This window comes from Aspergillus neoniger, assembly GCF_003184625.1.
Source record: "Aspergillus neoniger CBS 115656 unplaced genomic scaffold BO87scaffold_6, whole genome shotgun sequence".
NCBI lineage: Eukaryota > Fungi > Ascomycota > Eurotiomycetes > Eurotiales > Aspergillaceae > Aspergillus > Aspergillus neoniger.
This window is the reverse complement of record NW_020291134.1, coordinates 502,042-519,067: the sequence shown is the minus strand read 5'-3', so window position 1 is coordinate 519,067 and position 17,026 is coordinate 502,042. Positions and strand designations below refer to the sequence as shown.

General features: G+C 48.5%; 6 protein-coding genes and 1 non-coding gene across 7 annotated transcripts; 3 read left to right on the top strand and 4 right to left on the bottom strand.

The window, feature by feature from the left end:
* Window positions 1-230: 230 nt before the first annotated feature.
* On the bottom strand, window positions 231-2,272 carry BO87DRAFT_404469 (HET domain-containing protein; the record flags this gene model as incomplete). Its single annotated transcript, XM_025625861.1, has 2 exons — window positions 231-1,819; window positions 1,873-2,272. 2 exons carry the CDS (start codon window positions 2,270-2,272, stop codon window positions 231-233), a joined length of 1,989 nt encoding a protein of 662 aa, XP_025482892.1.
* Window positions 2,273-2,898: 626 nt separating this feature from the next.
* On the bottom strand, window positions 2,899-4,442 carry BO87DRAFT_206899 (uncharacterized protein). Its single transcript, XM_025618597.1, has one exon. It carries the CDS (start codon window positions 4,197-4,199, stop codon window positions 2,964-2,966), a length of 1,236 nt encoding a protein of 411 aa, XP_025482891.1. The 5' UTR covers window positions 4,200-4,442; the 3' UTR covers window positions 2,899-2,963.
* An 877-nt stretch (window positions 4,443-5,319) lies between these two features.
* BO87DRAFT_394392 (uncharacterized protein) lies at window positions 5,320-7,272 on the top strand (the record flags this gene model as incomplete). The annotated part of the gene is made up of 6 exons (XM_025625116.1): window positions 5,320-5,382; window positions 5,426-5,740; window positions 5,824-6,039; window positions 6,085-6,691; window positions 6,824-6,934; window positions 6,998-7,272. The coding sequence occupies 6 exons, from the start codon at window positions 5,320-5,322 to the stop codon at window positions 7,270-7,272; spliced, it is 1,587 nt and encodes a 528-aa protein (XP_025482890.1).
* A 336-nt stretch (window positions 7,273-7,608) lies between these two features.
* On the top strand, window positions 7,609-7,733 carry BO87DRAFT_t95. Its single transcript has one exon. It is a non-coding gene; the product is annotated as a tRNA-Leu (tRNA).
* Window positions 7,734-8,204: 471 nt separating this feature from the next.
* Window positions 8,205-9,725, bottom strand: BO87DRAFT_352642 (kinase-like protein). Its single transcript, XM_025621198.1, has 3 exons — window positions 9,577-9,725; window positions 8,421-9,515; window positions 8,205-8,366 (listed from the first exon to the last, which is right to left on the bottom strand). Exons 1-3 carry the CDS (start codon window positions 9,667-9,669, stop codon window positions 8,238-8,240), a joined length of 1,317 nt encoding a protein of 438 aa, XP_025482889.1. The 5' UTR covers window positions 9,670-9,725; the 3' UTR covers window positions 8,205-8,237.
* A 604-nt stretch (window positions 9,726-10,329) lies between these two features.
* BO87DRAFT_383858 (uncharacterized protein) lies at window positions 10,330-10,845 on the bottom strand (the record flags this gene model as incomplete). The annotated part of the gene is made up of 3 exons (XM_025624673.1): window positions 10,330-10,435; window positions 10,521-10,600; window positions 10,696-10,845. 3 exons carry the CDS (start codon window positions 10,843-10,845, stop codon window positions 10,330-10,332), a joined length of 336 nt encoding a protein of 111 aa, XP_025482888.1.
* Window positions 10,846-12,311: 1,466 nt separating this feature from the next.
* ncr1 (sphingolipid transporter NCR1) lies at window positions 12,312-16,951 on the top strand. Its single transcript, XM_025622635.1, has 2 exons — window positions 12,312-12,944; window positions 13,008-16,951. The coding sequence occupies exons 1-2, from the start codon at window positions 12,669-12,671 to the stop codon at window positions 16,623-16,625; spliced, it is 3,894 nt and encodes a 1,297-aa protein (XP_025482887.1). The 5' UTR covers window positions 12,312-12,668; the 3' UTR covers window positions 16,626-16,951.
* The last annotated feature ends 75 nt before the right edge of the window (window positions 16,952-17,026 follow it).

Sequence of the window (17,026 nt, the reverse complement as noted above, 5' to 3'; positions counted from 1 at the left end):
TAAGTATGGGTGTCGTCGCCGTCGGGAACCCGAAGTGGTCAAGCCCCGGACGCCTAAACAGGCCCGATTAAGAGCCCGACCGGGCGGTTACTTGCTCAGTGTTTCACCTTTGCCCCTACACCATTCCTTCCATAGTTCATAATATATATCAGTTCCGACACTGCTTACATTAACTGGACCAACCACTGTCAGTGTAAGAGCTACGTGCTTGACGAAAATCTGGAATATGATCAGACGATAACAACACGCTGCCGGGTTGATCCAAACAATGTATCAGGATCAAAGTCACCCCAGAGCTTCAACAACGGGACATCGAACCTGCCCACCCGGCGGAAGCACTGGCTTTCATGATCCCCTTGACATGGCACAACTATTAAGCCTTGGATGACATGGTAGGTCTTCCGGGAAGACCGCAGCGGAATAGCATAAGCCTGCTGCATTCCTTCCGACTCAATTTCTTGCAAACTATCTGGATAGCATTTACCCAGTAATGTGCCCGGACATAGTTCCTCCGACTTGTCTGAATATCCCCGGCTGGTAGCATAGAACTTCCCCTGTGAGGGGTGCCAAATTATACTCTTCATCGAGGCGTTCAGTTCCAACCGTCCGTCTGTAACCTCACCGTACGGCATCTTCTCATTTGCCAAGGTAATTTGACAATCGACAATCTCACATTCCGGCACATCTTCTCTCCAGAAGTGCATAGTATTCGCACGCAGCACCTTGCCATTTACTGCAGCCCAGGACCAAGACGGGGCGCGGTAGTTCTCGGGTCGGGGATGTAGCGGCGGATCAGCTTCCCAGAGGAGGTCTTCTAGGAGGTTATGTTTCCATAATCCAGCGAGGTACTGGCTATGAGTCCAAGTGCGATGAAAAGTTTCTGCGATGCCGTATAATGCGATGAGACGATCGCGAAACTGTGTGATATCGCGCGCCGTGTATTCTGCGAGTACCGAGGCCCATGTATTTTCAATCGCAAGAGCGGAACTCTCTTCGTACGTTAGCGGAGCCCAGTCCCCTTCTTCTGGCACCATCATTGTGCTCGGTAGGCGCGTGTCTGCATTCCATGCTGCAATGTTGGAGTTTCCGATGTTAAGGTAGTGCGATTGACATTGAAACCGCACGGTTCGACTTGTGAAGATCAAAGCACGCTGGGTAAGAAGCTTCTCTTCGTAACACCAGGCTCGAGTATCTATTGGTTCACGAGGATCAATTGTGCCTTCCCTGATCCACATAGTGCCGATGCGGTTGTCGTCGCAGCGGAAAGGTAGCGAAACTGCTTTGGGTGGAGGTTCACGGTCTTGCAAGAAGCCTTGGCTGACTTGAGATGCGCTGGCCGCGACGATAGTCACGAATGCGTTTTGGAAGGTTTTGCGGATTTGCGGGATCTCGCGACTTTTATCCTCCTTAGAGTCTTGGATGATGCACAGGCTGTCGACCCATAGAAAACGGATCCCGAGTTGTTGAGTGCAATGGATCGCATCTTTTATTGTTTGAGGGAGTGAATGGACTGGAATCTCTTGACAATATGACTGGAGATTGTGAGTTTGCATTCGATGTGGCTGGGCCTCTCCCCAGCGGTAACTCAGAGCTGTGTATTTCCCTGGCGCTCCCCCTTGAGTAATATGAAGTTTTGGATGCTCCGGATCCAAACAATCGACTACTCGAGTCGGCAGATAAAGGGTCTCTCGATGATGACACTGGTCATGTCCCCCAGTCGTGCACTCGCTGATAAGCTCAGCAGCATGAGCATATGTAGCAGGGGAGTTGACCTGCCAAATGACCTCGCGTGTGAGGATATATTCCGCAGCATTATCGCCTGCGACAATTAGCTACACTACTCCGGTACAATTACTGACAGATTGAACAAACCATCCACTGTGTGTACCTCGAATGTTTGACTCCAGATGTCATTCAAAGAGAGAGCCAGAAGAGTACGTTGTTCTTGCCCCGACCTCATGCGGAATCTCACAGCTATTGTATACTCTGCCTCGGCATGAAGGGGACCGTCTGTCCCAACCTGAGTTGGAATCTGCTCGTTGAGAAATTGGCACCACCTACAGCCCTGTTTGGCAGAGATGGCGATTTCTCCCAGGCTCACTTTGTAAGAGAAGCCTGACACGTGAGGTTGAAACTGAGCCTTCCAGGCAGCTTGGAAACCGTTTCTGGAAAATAGGCTATTCCAGCAACGCTGGCAGACAGAAGGATGCGACGTCATGCCACGAAAAGCATTGAAGAAACGGACTATTGACGGGGGTATGAGTCCACACATTGATTGTGACGGAATATGCTTGTTGCGGAAAAAGGATATCACGGCCAAGATCTAGCCTAGAATTAGTAATATCAAAGTGCAGACCGTTCAGAATAATGTTTCCTGGGTATTATCGATATTAATGATCTGTAAACCACAGCAAGGTTACGAAGATGTGGTTGTGATTGCCCAATTCTCAACTTAGAGGCCTAAATGTCACGTGAAAGTATACTCCTCTCGTTTCCAGGCTGGAAGAATACGACCATAATGCAGAGCAAGGTTGATTTTCAGCCTTGTACAAAAAGGATGACCGATAGAATGTGTCCAGTTCCCTGGGTTGTTACAGTCGGGACAATATCATTTGGCTAAGTGCTTAGCAGTGGGAAATACAGAACCTTGTGCTGGGAAGCATACATCGGACACAGAAAAGTGGGCCTTCGCCTCGTTTACCCGATGTTGACATGAACTCAACATTTTATTGGAGAGAATGACTGTGCTATCAGCCGTCCGATGCATGAAAACGGGTCACCTCAAAAAGCTGTGATGTGTTGAGAGTGGAGCAACTCAACAAGCCTTTTGCTCAAATGCCATGACTGGAAAATCTAAGATCACTGGGGGAAATGTTGTCAAATATAATAATCTATTATCACAGGAACAGCTACTTTATCATTCAAACGCCAAGATTCAACACATGGGAGAAAACCAATACACATCATCGTTGCAAACCTCTTTTCTTCTCATCCAATATCACTCGCCTCTCTTCATTGTCCGTAAGCGCCCACCATTTCTCCTCCCAATCTCTCAGCTTGCCAGGAAAGAACTCCGCCAGGAGTGCTCTTCCGAATCCCTTATACCCCAACTCCAACTCCATGAGCGAGTACATCACTTTGTACTCGGCGAAGATTGAAGGTGTACCCTGTGAGCTTTCGCTCAATTCGACAGGAATGCCCAGCATTTCAGGGAAGCGCGGTGCCCCTGCAACTATCAGATTCTGGATCATGCCCAAGCCCCCAACGCCGACCAGATACCAGGTATGACTTTCGATGGCTTGGCTAGTAATCAAGAGAACGAGCCAGAGAATGGCAAGAAATGTAATCAGAAATCGTGTCGTGTTACATGACTCGATCATTCGGGATATAGATCGACGGTTCGAGGTCGCTGCTCCTGAGTGTCGAACCTCAGCCCCCGCCAGATCCTCCAAATCCAGTCCATCGGGATGGCCTCCATGCACAATCACCACATGGGTGGATCCGTTCCCCAACGTCAATGCCACGTCTTTCCCTGACCCTCTGCGACACGCCCATTTCTCTTTCCGCCAGCCCGGCAATGCCCCCGCGGCATACGCCAGGACGGTCCCGCTGACCGTCACCAAGAAGACTCGCCAGTCCCCGTAGATCCCGAACGGGACAGCACTGATGGCAATCTGAATGAGTGAGACCAGCAGTCCCGTCCACCAAACCCAGTCATGGCCAGGACGCGCTAAAGAGTTCCCCTTAGTAGACCAGTGATAGACAGCCACACATAGAGCCACCTCTGGCTGCCGGACCCCCGGAAGCAAGCCCGGAACCTTCTCTTCTTCGTCACTGTTCTGACTCGGATGCTCTTCCAATCGCTCACGCACCGCACTCGGCATCCAATGCTCATAGTCCTGAAACACGCGACCGAGTACCCATGATCGATTCCAGCGACAGTAGCCAGACTTGAGATTAATCACCCGTAAATTAGTGATAGGAGTCTCGGGCATGAGCCGGCCATCGCCAGTGGCAGAGAGAAGGGCCGACACGGCGTATGCAACCCATCCGTAGGAGAATGCGACCGGGGTAAGAAATCCTCCCGATACGGCCCCCAAGGCTTGCTGGACAATGTCTCCACCGATAATTAGGAGGACTGTGAAAATGTCGGATGGCTCCTTCCACTGGTCCCGAAGGCTTTGAGCGGGGGACACCATGGTCGTTTGTGGTGGATGTAAGATGCACAATTAACTTTGAGACAAATTTCCGGGGCCATGGAGGCTATGGCCCGAGAGTTATAATAAACGGAACTAGAGTGCGCGCCGGTTCATGTTGGGCCTCGGGCTATCATGCAGGGCATCGGACTAGCTGGCGGTGGCTAATGGCTATGTAGGTACGGGTTGGGAGCGGGACTATCACACACCGCAGATCGACACAGCAGTGATACTGCTTCCTTGTTGAAAGCGTTTTAGCTTTTGAGCGGGTGATCTCTTTCAAGGCAAAGAAGGTGAAAAATCATTGTGATCCACGGATGCCGCAGACCTCACGATAGTGGAAAAAGCAAGCATGATGGCCGAAGCTAAAGGGTGTTAAGCGAGGCTGAACTGGGTGGGGAGGACAACGCGCCGACAACAGCACGTCTAATTCACAGCCCGATCATGCGTACATACTGGGCTGTCAATAACCTAGTGTGACTTGAGATATTTAGATCCCAGCTGAGCCGAACACAGCTTGAATTACATCCTGTGCGTCCCAGGAATAGGATGCGGGGCATCGGTCGGATATGCGCTTGGACCGGGTTGTGGATATCGATGAAGAATGGGGGATAAGCTTTGACGGCTTAGTGTGACTGAGTGTCAAGAACGATGAAAGCCAAGGGTACGCAAGAAGGAGTGAAAGGTACTTAAAAGATGATGTAGATCTTGTTGATTCTCGGTATAGCCCTTCGTATCCCCTCAACAGGCCAAGATATATAATTTCTTATGAGATAATCCCATTAGCATTAAACGTGCTACTAACCTCGTTGTCATTCTAAACATACTGCTTTCTCCCCATCTAACGCCTTTTGAACAAGATTCTGCATCTTCTGACCATTCAATGATTCTCTTCAATTAGCTTTTCTAGTCAGCAGTCACTTGACCTCTTCCCCCCCCCCCCTTTTGTTGGCTTTGCTCAATTTTACTTCCCCCTTCACCAACCATCCTCCACAACCGTCAACCAAGTCCTCGACCCACTGGGTTCTTTGTGTCCCTTGCTAATTTCATCTCATACTAACTCTCACATTGACTTGAAGCCTACGTGCCTTTTCGTCAAAGTTAGTTAATTCTTGTCATCACCATGCTAGACAAACTCCCCACGGAAATATTGAGTATAATACTGAGCTATGTGAGGATTGGAACTGTTCTTTTGGAAACCCTTTGACTTCGCATGCTAATCTTTAAAGGTAACTGGTCACAAAGACCTAAAGCAAGTATGTGAGGTGTGCACCCGCCTGCGGGACTGTGCTATACCCCGCCTTTATCGGTGCCTGGTCTTCAATGATCCGGAAGCGACATTGAAAAAGTTGGCTGCGGCTGTAAACTCAATTCCAAGAAGATACGCGTCGCATATACGAGACCTTGAATTGAGGGTTCCGATCCATCATCGAACATGCTATCACGAAATACATGATGACGCATTCGACCCCGAGGACTCGCTATCTGACGACTCTGAAAATATGGAACATGAACTAGAACGTGATATCGGAGATGGAATAGAAGTTAAATATGCAGATGGCGGGGTAAGCAAAATAATACCATGATCTACTCTTTCAGTAGACTGAACGCATACTAAAGTCTATAGACGCCCGATGATAGTGAATCACTTGTTGATTTGATACATGCCTTGTATGATTTGCATTTCCTCGATGATCAATTACAAAGTTTTCGGTGGAATCTTGGAATGTGCATTCCAGATATGATACTATCTTCTAATGAGTTCTCCCTTCTCAGAAAGCAGAAGAAGGTCAAATCTCTCATACTCCACACGGATGTTTATTGCAATAGAGGTGTAGGCTCTGTTAATCTTGCGCAGTTCCAAGACCTGAGAAGCCTTTGCTGGTAGGGCCTGAACAAGTATAGAGACTTCGAGTGCCTCAAAGACTGTATCAAAGTTCATGGTCATCAACTACTTTCGCTCACCCTAGATCTTGACAATTGGGATCGTGCAAAAGATCTTTGGACTGACGAGTTTCGCCGACAGAGCGACGAAGAAATACCAGACAACTTTTTGGTTCACAGGATTATGAACGCTAAAGTTGGAAATGAAAGAACAATCATGCAGTCGCTCGAATACCTTGACTTGTCGGCTATCTCGTTTGAGCATGCCGACGTCGAGATGCCGTTTTTGTTCGGTACTGAGAACCTGAAAACCTTGAAACTGCGGAAATGTAAAGGATCACTTAAGTGGCTAGAACTGGTATCAAGCTCTGGGAAGTTGACGGAGCTTAAATACTTCGAGCTTGTTCTTACCAACAGCGGGCCTATAACTACAACCAAGACAATCTGCAACTTTATTCATAGAGCTCCGAAATTACAGACTCTCTGTCTCATGGTCTGCAAACCTATCAGTTGGGAAACACTTATAAGCACAGTTCGCCATTGCAGCTCTTTGACACGTCTCGTCATGCATAGTTTAGCGGACGAACGTATCCCAGTTCTCGGTGGCGAAGGCATGTCTTGGCCTTCGGGTCTAGAACAATTATTACAGGACAAACAGTTGGCCTGTTTTGGATCCTCTACACCACCTACTGAACTAGTATGTGCATACTGTGATCGAATGTCCTGTAGCTACCACTAACCAGCGCACAAGGCCAATCAGTTACAAGGCTTGCAGGCTCGACCTTCATGCAAGCTTCTACACAACAGAGCTACTGGAACGGCTATGGTGAATATGCATTTTTTGACTCACTGTGGTAAGTGCACTTCAGAAACCCATGTTAATGGTTGCAAAGGGACAAAGACTTACACCGAGACAGACCCATTGTACCACCCCTTTGGCATAAACAAGTTTGCGGAGTGGGCATTCAGTGCTGACGGTCTGCCCGACCTTACCGTACTTGCTTGGGGGGATTTCTCTCACGAAGGCCACTTTTCACAGTACAATCGCATCTACTGTAGATCCAAGACTGGCTATCGACGGTTGAACGCATCTGACATATCGCTTTGGGATCTCGTCAATGATAACATGGACATGCTGGCCGCCTGCCCATATACGGATACCAATGATCTGACAAGCTACGACTTGATGTAGCTATTTTTTGTTTCAGGCGCTCGTCAAATAACATATGACTTGACCTCGTTCTATTGCATGACCTACAGTTCAACTAAAGCTCCTTCAACCCTAGCTACAAAATGGAACTTGTCCCCCTTTTCTTACATCATCAGCCCAATACAAGCATTTGACCTACACTAGTACAACAAGCCGACAATTAATATTGATACGCCATTCAAAAAAGAGACCTTCCAACCTAAACAACAAACCATACGGCAGCGAAGTTCCCATCGGCTAACTACTACGTGCGGATATATCCGAGCCCTATGACCCAGTGTGCTACAAAGCAAATAAGATATATCCGTAGACAATGCTGGTAAGATGGCCGAGTGGTTAAGGCGAGCGGCTTAAGAGAGTTGTTTCCGAATTTTACTTATTCGGTTACGATTTAAAACTCCGCTTGACGAAAGTCAGCCTGGGTTCGAACCCCAGTCTTACCATTTGTTTTTCCTGATTTGTCTTTTTTCCTGGCCTGGGGTTTCTTCCTTTCTTCTACAGATTTTTACATCCAAGAATTATTTTGGAGGTTTATGTATTGTATTGAAAGGATTTACGCTATTAAAACTTTATTATCTTTACCACCCAGCTGGCTGTTGGGTGACTGCTTGCTACTACTTACTAACCGCCTTCTGTTCTGACGCAATGAAAGAGAGCGAATAAGTGATACAGAAGGAAGGCAATGTGGTGGTGTTTTTGTCCCTTAATCCAGAGACCTGCTCGATGCTAGTACCAGGACTCGCTTGAGGCAAGATTGAGTAAATTTATACGGTACAATATATGCTTACTAGTATGTTGTAAAGAGACTGTGCATGGAGCAAGTGCTAGTGGCTGAAGATTAGAACAAATGTCCGGACTTGTCTAGTCCAGCTATCTATTATTATATAGTGGATTACTGCCAGCAGTATAATGGGCTTCACTTCAAACCCTGTAGGGGTATTATTAACTCAGCATTCTTGACCAGGTATATCTTCTTTCTTTTCCTCCTTTGCATGTTGGGAGCAGTACTTGATTATCCAAGGATGTTGTCGGACCTGTTCGAGAGTGATTCTTTTATCCGCATCAGTCACAAGAAGCTTAGAGATCGTTAGTATACTACTGAACCATGAAAGAGAGAACGGTTGCTTTACCTTCCTGATAAGGTCCTTGGCTTCAAGACTCACAAAAGAAGGTATTATCATATCCGCTTTCATGATCCTTCTCTGCGTCATGACAGGTGTATCCTCAAACGGCGCGCTCCCAACCAAAAACTCATACAATAGAACCCCAAGGGACCATAAATCCACCTTCTGATCATACGGCTTATCGCACTTTTTCGGGTCAACCATTTCAGGAGGCAAGTAATCAAGCGTCCCGCATTTCGTAAGCCTGCGACCACTTGGTGCATGAACACTCCAGCCAAAATCCGACATCTTCAGCTCTCCATGAATCCCCACAAGAATATTCTCAGGCTTGATATCCCGATGGATGACATGCTTGCGATGTAAGTACTGCAAAGCATTCGTCATCTGCGCAATGTACTGCGCAGCCTTCCACTCCGGAAACTGATTCTCCCTTTGCAAGTGCTTGTATAGCTCACCCTTTCCCGCAAATTCCAATATTAATATTATCCGCTTACTGTCGTGAAAATGCCCGTAAAGCCGAAGAATATTCGGATGTCGCAGATTACTCTGAATCTCAATCTCACGGGCCACTTGTTTCTCTACCCTCCCTTGCTGGATCTCATTCTTGTGAAGTACTTTCAAAGCACAAACAAATCCGCTGTATCGTTCCCGAGCGAGATAGACACGTCCGAACTTTCCCTTTCCCAGCGCTTTGCCGATCTCGAACATGCCTAGATGTAATAATCTGGGCATTGGTTGTTTTGTGAGCTTGGTGGAGTGTTGTTCGCGCTTTACTGCGGCGTTTGGTGCTTGGGATAGAACGGAGAGGGGATGGCGAGCTTGTGATGTAGATGATTGCCTTTCTTTCTGTCGGGGAGGTTGGGAGGGTACGGAGCTTTGCCTGGTGGGTTGGGTCTTGGAATCGGTAGTGGCGTGTTGGTCATCTTGATTTGCAGCATCGTCTGTGTCTTGCGATGCAACAGAGGCGAGGGGATGTCTGGTCTTCGAGGGAGTTCGTTGGATGTTTGTTGACGCGGTCTCGGTAGAATTCGTGGGAGGAACAGCGTCGGACTTCTTGGGTCGTAGAACTCGGTTCACCGGCCGTGTATTCGCAGTTGTACTCTGCTTTCTGTCGTCAATTGTGGACTCATATTTGGCTAATGGTTGATTAGATGGAACGTACTTTGGCTTTCTGGTGAAGCTTCGCATTATCGTGAGCATTCTCATCGACAATGGCCATATGCTTGAACCGAGTCTCAAGCGCGACAGTGACCATGGTTAGATCCTTTGCGGTGACTGTGCTTCTTTGTTGGACAAAACCGACAAGGACTGATAATATTGAGGCTCTTTGTGCAGTATGAGCTATGCTGGGGAACTGGTAGAAAGCCGATGTGTAAGCATGTCATGCGAGCTGCATCACGTTGCCGCGGTAACTATTGAATCCATGTACCAGCAGCATCTTTGTCAAGTACGCAGTTGATGCAAACATCAAAAGTTGGTATCATGAATAACTTAGAATTCTACGAGGTATAGACAACTCTTCTAGGTCTTGATCTGCCCTATAAGTGTGGGACGACTAATTATTTAGTAGCGCCGTGCCCCAACCTGTTCTAATCTGCTACCCCACAGCTCCACTCAGCCCGTCCAAATGAAAATGCATGACCCCAAACATTGCAAAATGCAGTGTAGAGGGGCATAAAACTACCGTAACAACATAACAGACGTCCTTCATCAACGAGCTATATGTCTCATCATACTGCAATACCGCTCTATTGACCACAACAACCAAAGCGTCAACCTCGCCACTCTCTATCCCAACAGAGATGCGCAAGAAGGGATCCGAGTCCTCTGCCATAGTGGAACTGGCCGATATTCGAGAAGCAGAGTACCCAGATCCAGCACCTTTTATGATAGGAAAGCCTTCCCTCCTTGATGATTATAATACAAACTCAATGCATGCGTCCAGCCCTTCCTTGTTGTTCAACATCCCATCGATGAAATCAATTGTCACCAAAGCTCCACCATGGCCCCAGCCGTATTGTCTATTGGGTGGGGTAAGCAACATCAGCAACATGAGATAGTGCGGATCTAAGATCATCCCTAGCATCTTAGTGGCTCAACAGATACCTAATGCGTGGTTCCCTGCGGATGCTGTTACCACAGACTGTGCCTTCGTCACCTCTGTAGCATTCAAAGCGCCCCGAAATCTGAAGGAGCCAGTATGTTGATGACACTCTAGTTTGGCATAGACACGCCTTGATGGATTGCTCATCCAGTGCAGAGGGATCGTTGGCGTACGCACAACACGACTTTCAAGTCGGTTGGTCGCATCCTCAATGAGCTTGACAAGGTGGTTCGGGTTCACGGGGTAGCTTTCCAAACAGTAGGAAGAATTAATTGTTACCGAGGTCGACATTCCGTCTTCCGATGAAGCCTTGGTAGTTGATCCCATCTTGTGACTTGAGAGAGTATATCTGCTGTCGTTCTGGAGGTCGGTCTCTTAGGCTCTTTGGTTACATTATCGACGCGCGAGGAAATACTTGTGCCTCCTATTCATATACCTCTCGTATCCTGGTGATCAAGATCTTGTATCACCATCCCATATATCTCCGTTATTACGGTCGCATTTGTGCTGTGATATCAGGTGGTGTGATTTATCGCCCTTCCATCCAAGTAAGTCCTTGGTACTACTTCCCTCGCGTCTCTGAGACAGGCTGATTGGTGCAGATCTGTATTGCCTTGGTTGTATGTGACACATATAAACAAGTCTATAGATTTGATCATCTGTTTCACGCAGTTCTATGGAAATCAGGGGCTGGTTTGCCTATGGACAAGAAACTAAGAATAGTGATGATTGCAACGTGGATATTTGGCTCATGTGAATGGCTAAAACGTCAGCCATCAGCTTGTGTTATTGTTCACATTCTGAAAGTGCTACCAAGTCTCCTACCGCATTCCAGACGTGCAATTTTCTTAAGCAGATTCTTATGGTAGACCTTTGTAGTGTACTCTTACACATCAATCGGGATTGGTGCAGGGCCGTAACCCTGTTGTTATATTGTCAGTTCCCGTAACACATGATAACAAATACTTGAGCAGTGAATGTACTAGTATATAATCTCAGCTGCGATCCAGAGTGTGATTCGGCGTTCTTGAGGCACATAGAAATAAAACGCGAGTGAGCAGCCAAGAATGAGTGATTAAGCTTGAGGCTACAGCGGTGTGTTGAGATTGAATAAGCAATAGAAATATTGTGGCCGTTAGCTGCGGAGTGGTTTGTAGGAAGCAGGGAAGCTGGTTTCAATACTTATGGGATGGACAAGGCTAACGGTTGCAGGCTCCAGGAGCAAGACAATGGATGGGAAGAGCACGAGCCGTCAGCCCTTGCTTCGGGTAGTGACTGAATGCAAAAACCATCGATGGCCTCGATAAGATGGACATCTTTCAGGTATTTCTGTTGTAAGGTTGCGTGATCCAGTAATGTTCAACACAGGTGCGATGCGGCCAGGACAGTGTGATTGACAGCCTCCTAGTATTAACATGGACACAGGCCGATAGAGCGCAGTCGCCTAGGCCGTTCTAATTGATCTGCTGTTTCAGGTAGTAGTGCTCTAAGCGCACCTTATCGGAGCTTCGGGACGGTGATGACATGTCACAGTCATTATGTTAATAGTAGTAGCCATTGCCAAATGGACGGTCCTCCCTTGCTGAGAGGTAGCAGAGAAGACAACTTGGTCAACCTGGCCACGTATCATCATCCGACTTATTTAGTAGTGTGACCATCTTTCGGTCAGGTGAGTGTCGCATGACGAGTAGTAGTTGATGGTCTAGTGAGTCTTGAGTCCGATCAAGTCGGCAATATATACTATAGTACACATAAGCACACAGGTCTGTGTCAGGGATCATGCAAATTGCTCGGATTAATTGTAGAATGAGTAAATTAGCTCAGCCGATCAAACCTACTCATATAAGGTCCACAGATGTCCTAGTAAACTCTGGTCCGTTTGATAGTCCCTGACAGAGTTCCTGGATGATCGCGGGGAGTGCCTGACGTTAGCGCCCGACAGGTGAGGCCAACCACCGCCGCTTACGTACATCGCCGCTTATCGTCATCCCGGAAGCTCCCTGCCGACCTGCGCCTCCTCTATTTACTTCCTTTTCTCTCCAACTCCGACTCATTCATCCCCATCCCTCAACTCTTTCACGCCTTATCTCATCATTTTTGAATGTAATCGATCGTTTCGTTTGCTTCTTTGACCGGCTACGCCCCCAATCATGCGGGGACTCCGCTTAATCCCCTTCATCGCAAGTCTTGGCGTTCTCCCTCAGTCGTGGGCCCGGGACGAACCGAGCTTAGGCTTCACCAACATCCATGAACCTGGTCGCTGTGCGATCCGAGGCCATTGCGGGAAGAAGTCATTCTTCGGTGGAGAGCTTCCTTGTCCGGATAATGGCCTGGCACAGGAGCCCGAAGCAGCGGTGAGAAAGAAGCTGGTAGACCTCTGTGGCAGCAAATGGGAAGAAGGTCCTGTTTGCTGTCTGGATGAGCAAGTAAGCTCCATGGATGCCCCACATCCTCGGATCATTGGACCCTGCTGACTTGACGTGCTATAGATCGATGCTCTTTCCAAGAATTTAAAACTCGCCGAAGGTATCATCGCGTCCTGTCCTGCGTGCAAGGATAATTTCTTCAACATCTTCTGCACGTTCACCTGCTCCCCAGACCAGTCCTTGTTCGTCAACGTCACCGATATCGACGAGGCCCGAGGCGGAAAACAACTTGTCACCGAAATTGATAATATTTGGTCGGAAGAGTATCAAAGCGGGTTCTATGACAGCTGCAAGAATGTTAAGAATGGCGCTTCAGGTGGTAAAGCCATCGACTTCATCGGTGGCGGTGCCAAGAACTACACTCAGTTTCTGAAGTTCCTCGGTGACAAAAAGCTCCTGGGGAGCCCATTCCAGATTAACTTCAAGACCGAGCCTGCTGGCCCAGATCCTGAAGGAATGAAGCCACTGCCGATCAAGCCGAAGGCGTGCAACGACGCGGATGAGGCATTCCGTTGTTCTTGCGTTGACTGCCCCGATGTATGCCCGGAGCTACCTGCCATAGAAACGGACAGGTACTGCCACGTTGGCCTGTTGCCTTGTCTGTCGTTTGCTGTCATCCTCATTTACTCGGTCTTCTTACTGGTTATCGTCGCTTTCTCCAGCTACTTCACCTACCGAGAACGCCGCTACCGGAAACCCGAACGCGTCAGACTGTTGCAGGATCCCGCCCCCAGTGACGATGAGGACGAAGGTGATATTGTTCGCGCAGGTGGTTATATTGAGCAGCCCAATGGTGTGTATAAGTTGAACTCTGTGCTGGACAGGGTATTCAACAGCATTGGTGGTGCCTGTGCTCGGTTTCCCGGCTTTACAATTGGGTCCAGTATTGTCATGGTCGTTCTGTTGAGTCTTGGCTGGTTCCGATTCGCCGTGGAGACAGACCCAGTCCGTCTCTGGGTCAGTCCAACTTCAGCAGCGGCACAAGAGAAGGCCTACTTTGATGCCAATTTTGGACCGTTCTACCGGGCGGAACAAGCGTTTCTTGTTAATGACACATCGTCAGGGGATGGGAGCGTTCTGAGCTATGACACTTTGAGTTGGTGGTTTGATGTGGAGTCTCGTGTGCACCGCATGATCTCTCTTGACCGAGGGTTAATTCTCGATGACATTTGCACTAAGCCAACCGGTGAAGCCTGTGTCATCCAGTCTCTGACGGGCTACTTTGGAGGATCGGTGGCAAACCTAGACCCAGACACGTGGGAAGCTCGACTTAAGCATTGCGCGGATTCACCAGGTGACGTGAGCTGTCTCCCAGACTTCGGACAACCACTAAGGCCAGAAATGATCCTGGGTGGCTATGGAGAATCAAGAGATGTCTTAGACGCCCAAGCACTGATCACAACATGGGTTGTGGACAACCACGCGCAGGGGACAGAAGGTGAAGCTAATGCCATTGACTGGGAAAATAGTCTCAGGCGGATCCTGGAAGTGGTACAAGAAGAAGCTAAGGAACGTGGACTACGTGTCTCGTTCAATACCGAGATCAGCGTTGAGCAAGAGTTGAACAAGTCCACGAACACCGACGCAAAAATCGTGGTCATCAGCTATATCATCATGTTCTTATATGCATCCATGGCTTTGGGTTCGGTCACAGTTACGTGGAAATCCTTATTCACCAATCCTGCAAACGCATTGGTCCAGTCCAAGTTTACCCTGGGCATCGTCGGTATCCTCATCGTTCTGATGTCAGTTTCAGCGTCGGTTGGGCTGTTTTCTGCAGCTGGCATAAAGGTCACCCTGATCATTGCCGAGGTCATTCCATTCCTCGTTCTGGCAGTGGGTGTAGACAATATTTTCTTGATCGTTCACGAGTTCGAACGGATCAACGTGAGTCATCCGGATGAAGAGATTGATGAGAGGATCGCCCGTGCTCTGGGCCGAATTGGCCCCAGTATCTTCCTGTCTTCACTTACAGAGACTGTCGCTTTCGTCATGGGAGTCTTTGTAGGAATGCCTGCTGTGAGGAATTTTGCCGTTTATGCCGCTGGTGCAGTCTTCATCAACGCAGTCTTGCAAATCACCATGTTCATTTCGGTTCTCGCATTGAACCAGAGACGCGTTGAAAGCCTCCGCGCCGATTGCATTCCGTGCCTAACCGTTCGCAAAGCGCATTCCGGCATGTCCGAAGACCAGCTTCTCGATCACCAGGAGGGCGAAAGCGCTTTGCAGGTGTTCATACGCAAGGTGTATGCATCTTCACTCCTTGCACGTAGGGTCAAAGTCATCATCGTGATTACCTTTCTTGGCCTTTTGACTGCGGGACTTGCTTTGATTCCAAAGGTGGCTCTTGGCCTGGACCAACGCATCGCTCTTCCAAGCGACTCTTATCTCATCCAATACTTCGACGACTTGAACGCTTACTTTGGAAGTGGTCCCCCAGTTTACTTCGTGACACGCAACGTAAATGTCACTGAACGTCACCACCAGCAACAACTATGCGGACGTTTTACAACATGCGAGGAATTCTCTTTGCCCTTTGTACTCGAACAGGAGTCAAAGCGGTCCAATGCTTCGTATATCTCAGGATCAACGGCTAGCTGGATCGATGATTTTTTCTACTGGCTTAACCCCCAACAAGATTGCTGCAAAGAGGATGGCGAGATCTGTTTCGAAGACAGGACACCCGCCTGGAATATCTCGCTCTACGGCATGCCTGAAGGAGATGAATTTATTCACTACGTGGAGAAATGGATCGAATCTCCTACCGATGCGTCCTGTCCTCTGGGAGGCAAGGCTCCGTACAGCAATGCCCTTGTTATCGATCAGAAACGCGTCATGACCAACGCCAGCCATTTCCGGACCACACACACCCCCCTGAGGACGCAAGATGACTTCATTAAGTCGTACATCTCGGCCCGTCGTATAGCTGATGGCATCTCTAAAGAGCATGGAATCGATGTATTCCCATATTCCAAAACCTACATCTTCTTTGATCAATATGTCTCCATCATACGGCTCACGGGTACACTACTGGGCTTCGCTGTCGCGATTATCTTTGCATTAACTTCCACGATCCTTGGATCTGTGGCAACTGGCGCGGTGGTCACTACGACCGTCGTCATGATCCTGGTTGACATTATGGGTGCCATGGCCGTAGCTGGCGTGTCGCTTAACGCAGTTTCACTGGTGAATCTGATTATCTGCGTGGGTATCGCAGTAGAATTCTGCGCACATATTGCTCGCGCGTTCATGTTCCCTTCCCGTGCTATTATGGAGAAGGTGCCGACCAAATTCCGGGGCAAAGACGCGCGGGCGTGGACAGCTTTGGTCAATGTAGGCGGCAGCGTCTTTAGTGGCATCACGGTGACCAAGCTCCTGGGAGTATGCGTGTTGGCCTTCACTCGCAGCAAGATTTTTGAGATCTATTACTTCCGAGTGTGGCTGGCATTGATTTTATTTGCTGCCACCCATGCTCTCATCTTCTTGCCAGTAGCACTCAGCTATTTTGGTGGCGAAGGTATGTTTACATTAAAAATTTCTTCTAGTTTGAGACCACTTACTGACTATTTCCACGCAGGATATGCCGACCCAGGGGCTGATGGCGGCCTTGAAGAGAATCTTGCGTCCAGGGGCTACCGTTCCCTGCTGGGCGACGACGATTACGACTCTGACGAATATTAGACGCTCGTAGCGCCGGAACGCACCGTCTTATACAGCAGTACACGAAATCACGTCTTAGGGAACCGTCCATAATTCTACCATCATCAACGGATGCGACCTGAAACTGGATTCGTCAAATGAAGCTGTACACCACATCTATATATTTTTGAAAGTTATACCAAGATGATCGGGAGTTAGCACGGTTAAATCGGAGTTAGGTCAATGCAACTTGGTTACTCGGTGTACACTGGGTAGTAGGAGTAGCATCCACGCGCGTAGGACTTACTCGGATAAACAATCATGGGGGGCTTCTTGCTGGGACGCGTGATCTATCCTGAGGGTTGTACCGAATATCCCGGACTTACTATTGTTCCGCCTGTGTAACGGAGAAAAGCAGGCGCGGCAGTCCCGCCCTTTTGGTA

Excerpts from the sequence above, each read along its gene's own strand:
- BO87DRAFT_206899 (XM_025618597.1), bottom strand. The coding sequence starts at position 4,199 with ATGGTGTCCCCCGCTCAAAGCCTTCGGGACCAGTGGAAGGAGCCATCC.
- BO87DRAFT_352642 (XM_025621198.1), bottom strand. The coding sequence starts at position 9,669 with ATGGTCACTGTCGCGCTTGAGACTCGGTTCAAGCATATGGCCATTGTC. Across the intron at positions 9,516-9,576 it reads AGCTTCACCAGAAAGCCAAA|AGTACAACTGCGAATACACG; the intron begins GTACGTTCCATC and ends GACAGAAAGCAG. Across the intron at positions 8,367-8,420 it reads CCAAGGACCTTATCAGGAAG|CTTCTTGTGACTGATGCGGA; the intron begins GTAAAGCAACCG and ends ACGATCTCTAAG.
- ncr1 (XM_025622635.1), top strand. The coding sequence starts at position 12,669 with ATGCGGGGACTCCGCTTAATCCCCTTCATCGCAAGTCTTGGCGTTCTC. Across the intron at positions 12,945-13,007 it reads TTTGCTGTCTGGATGAGCAA|ATCGATGCTCTTTCCAAGAA; the intron begins GTAAGCTCCATG and ends GACGTGCTATAG.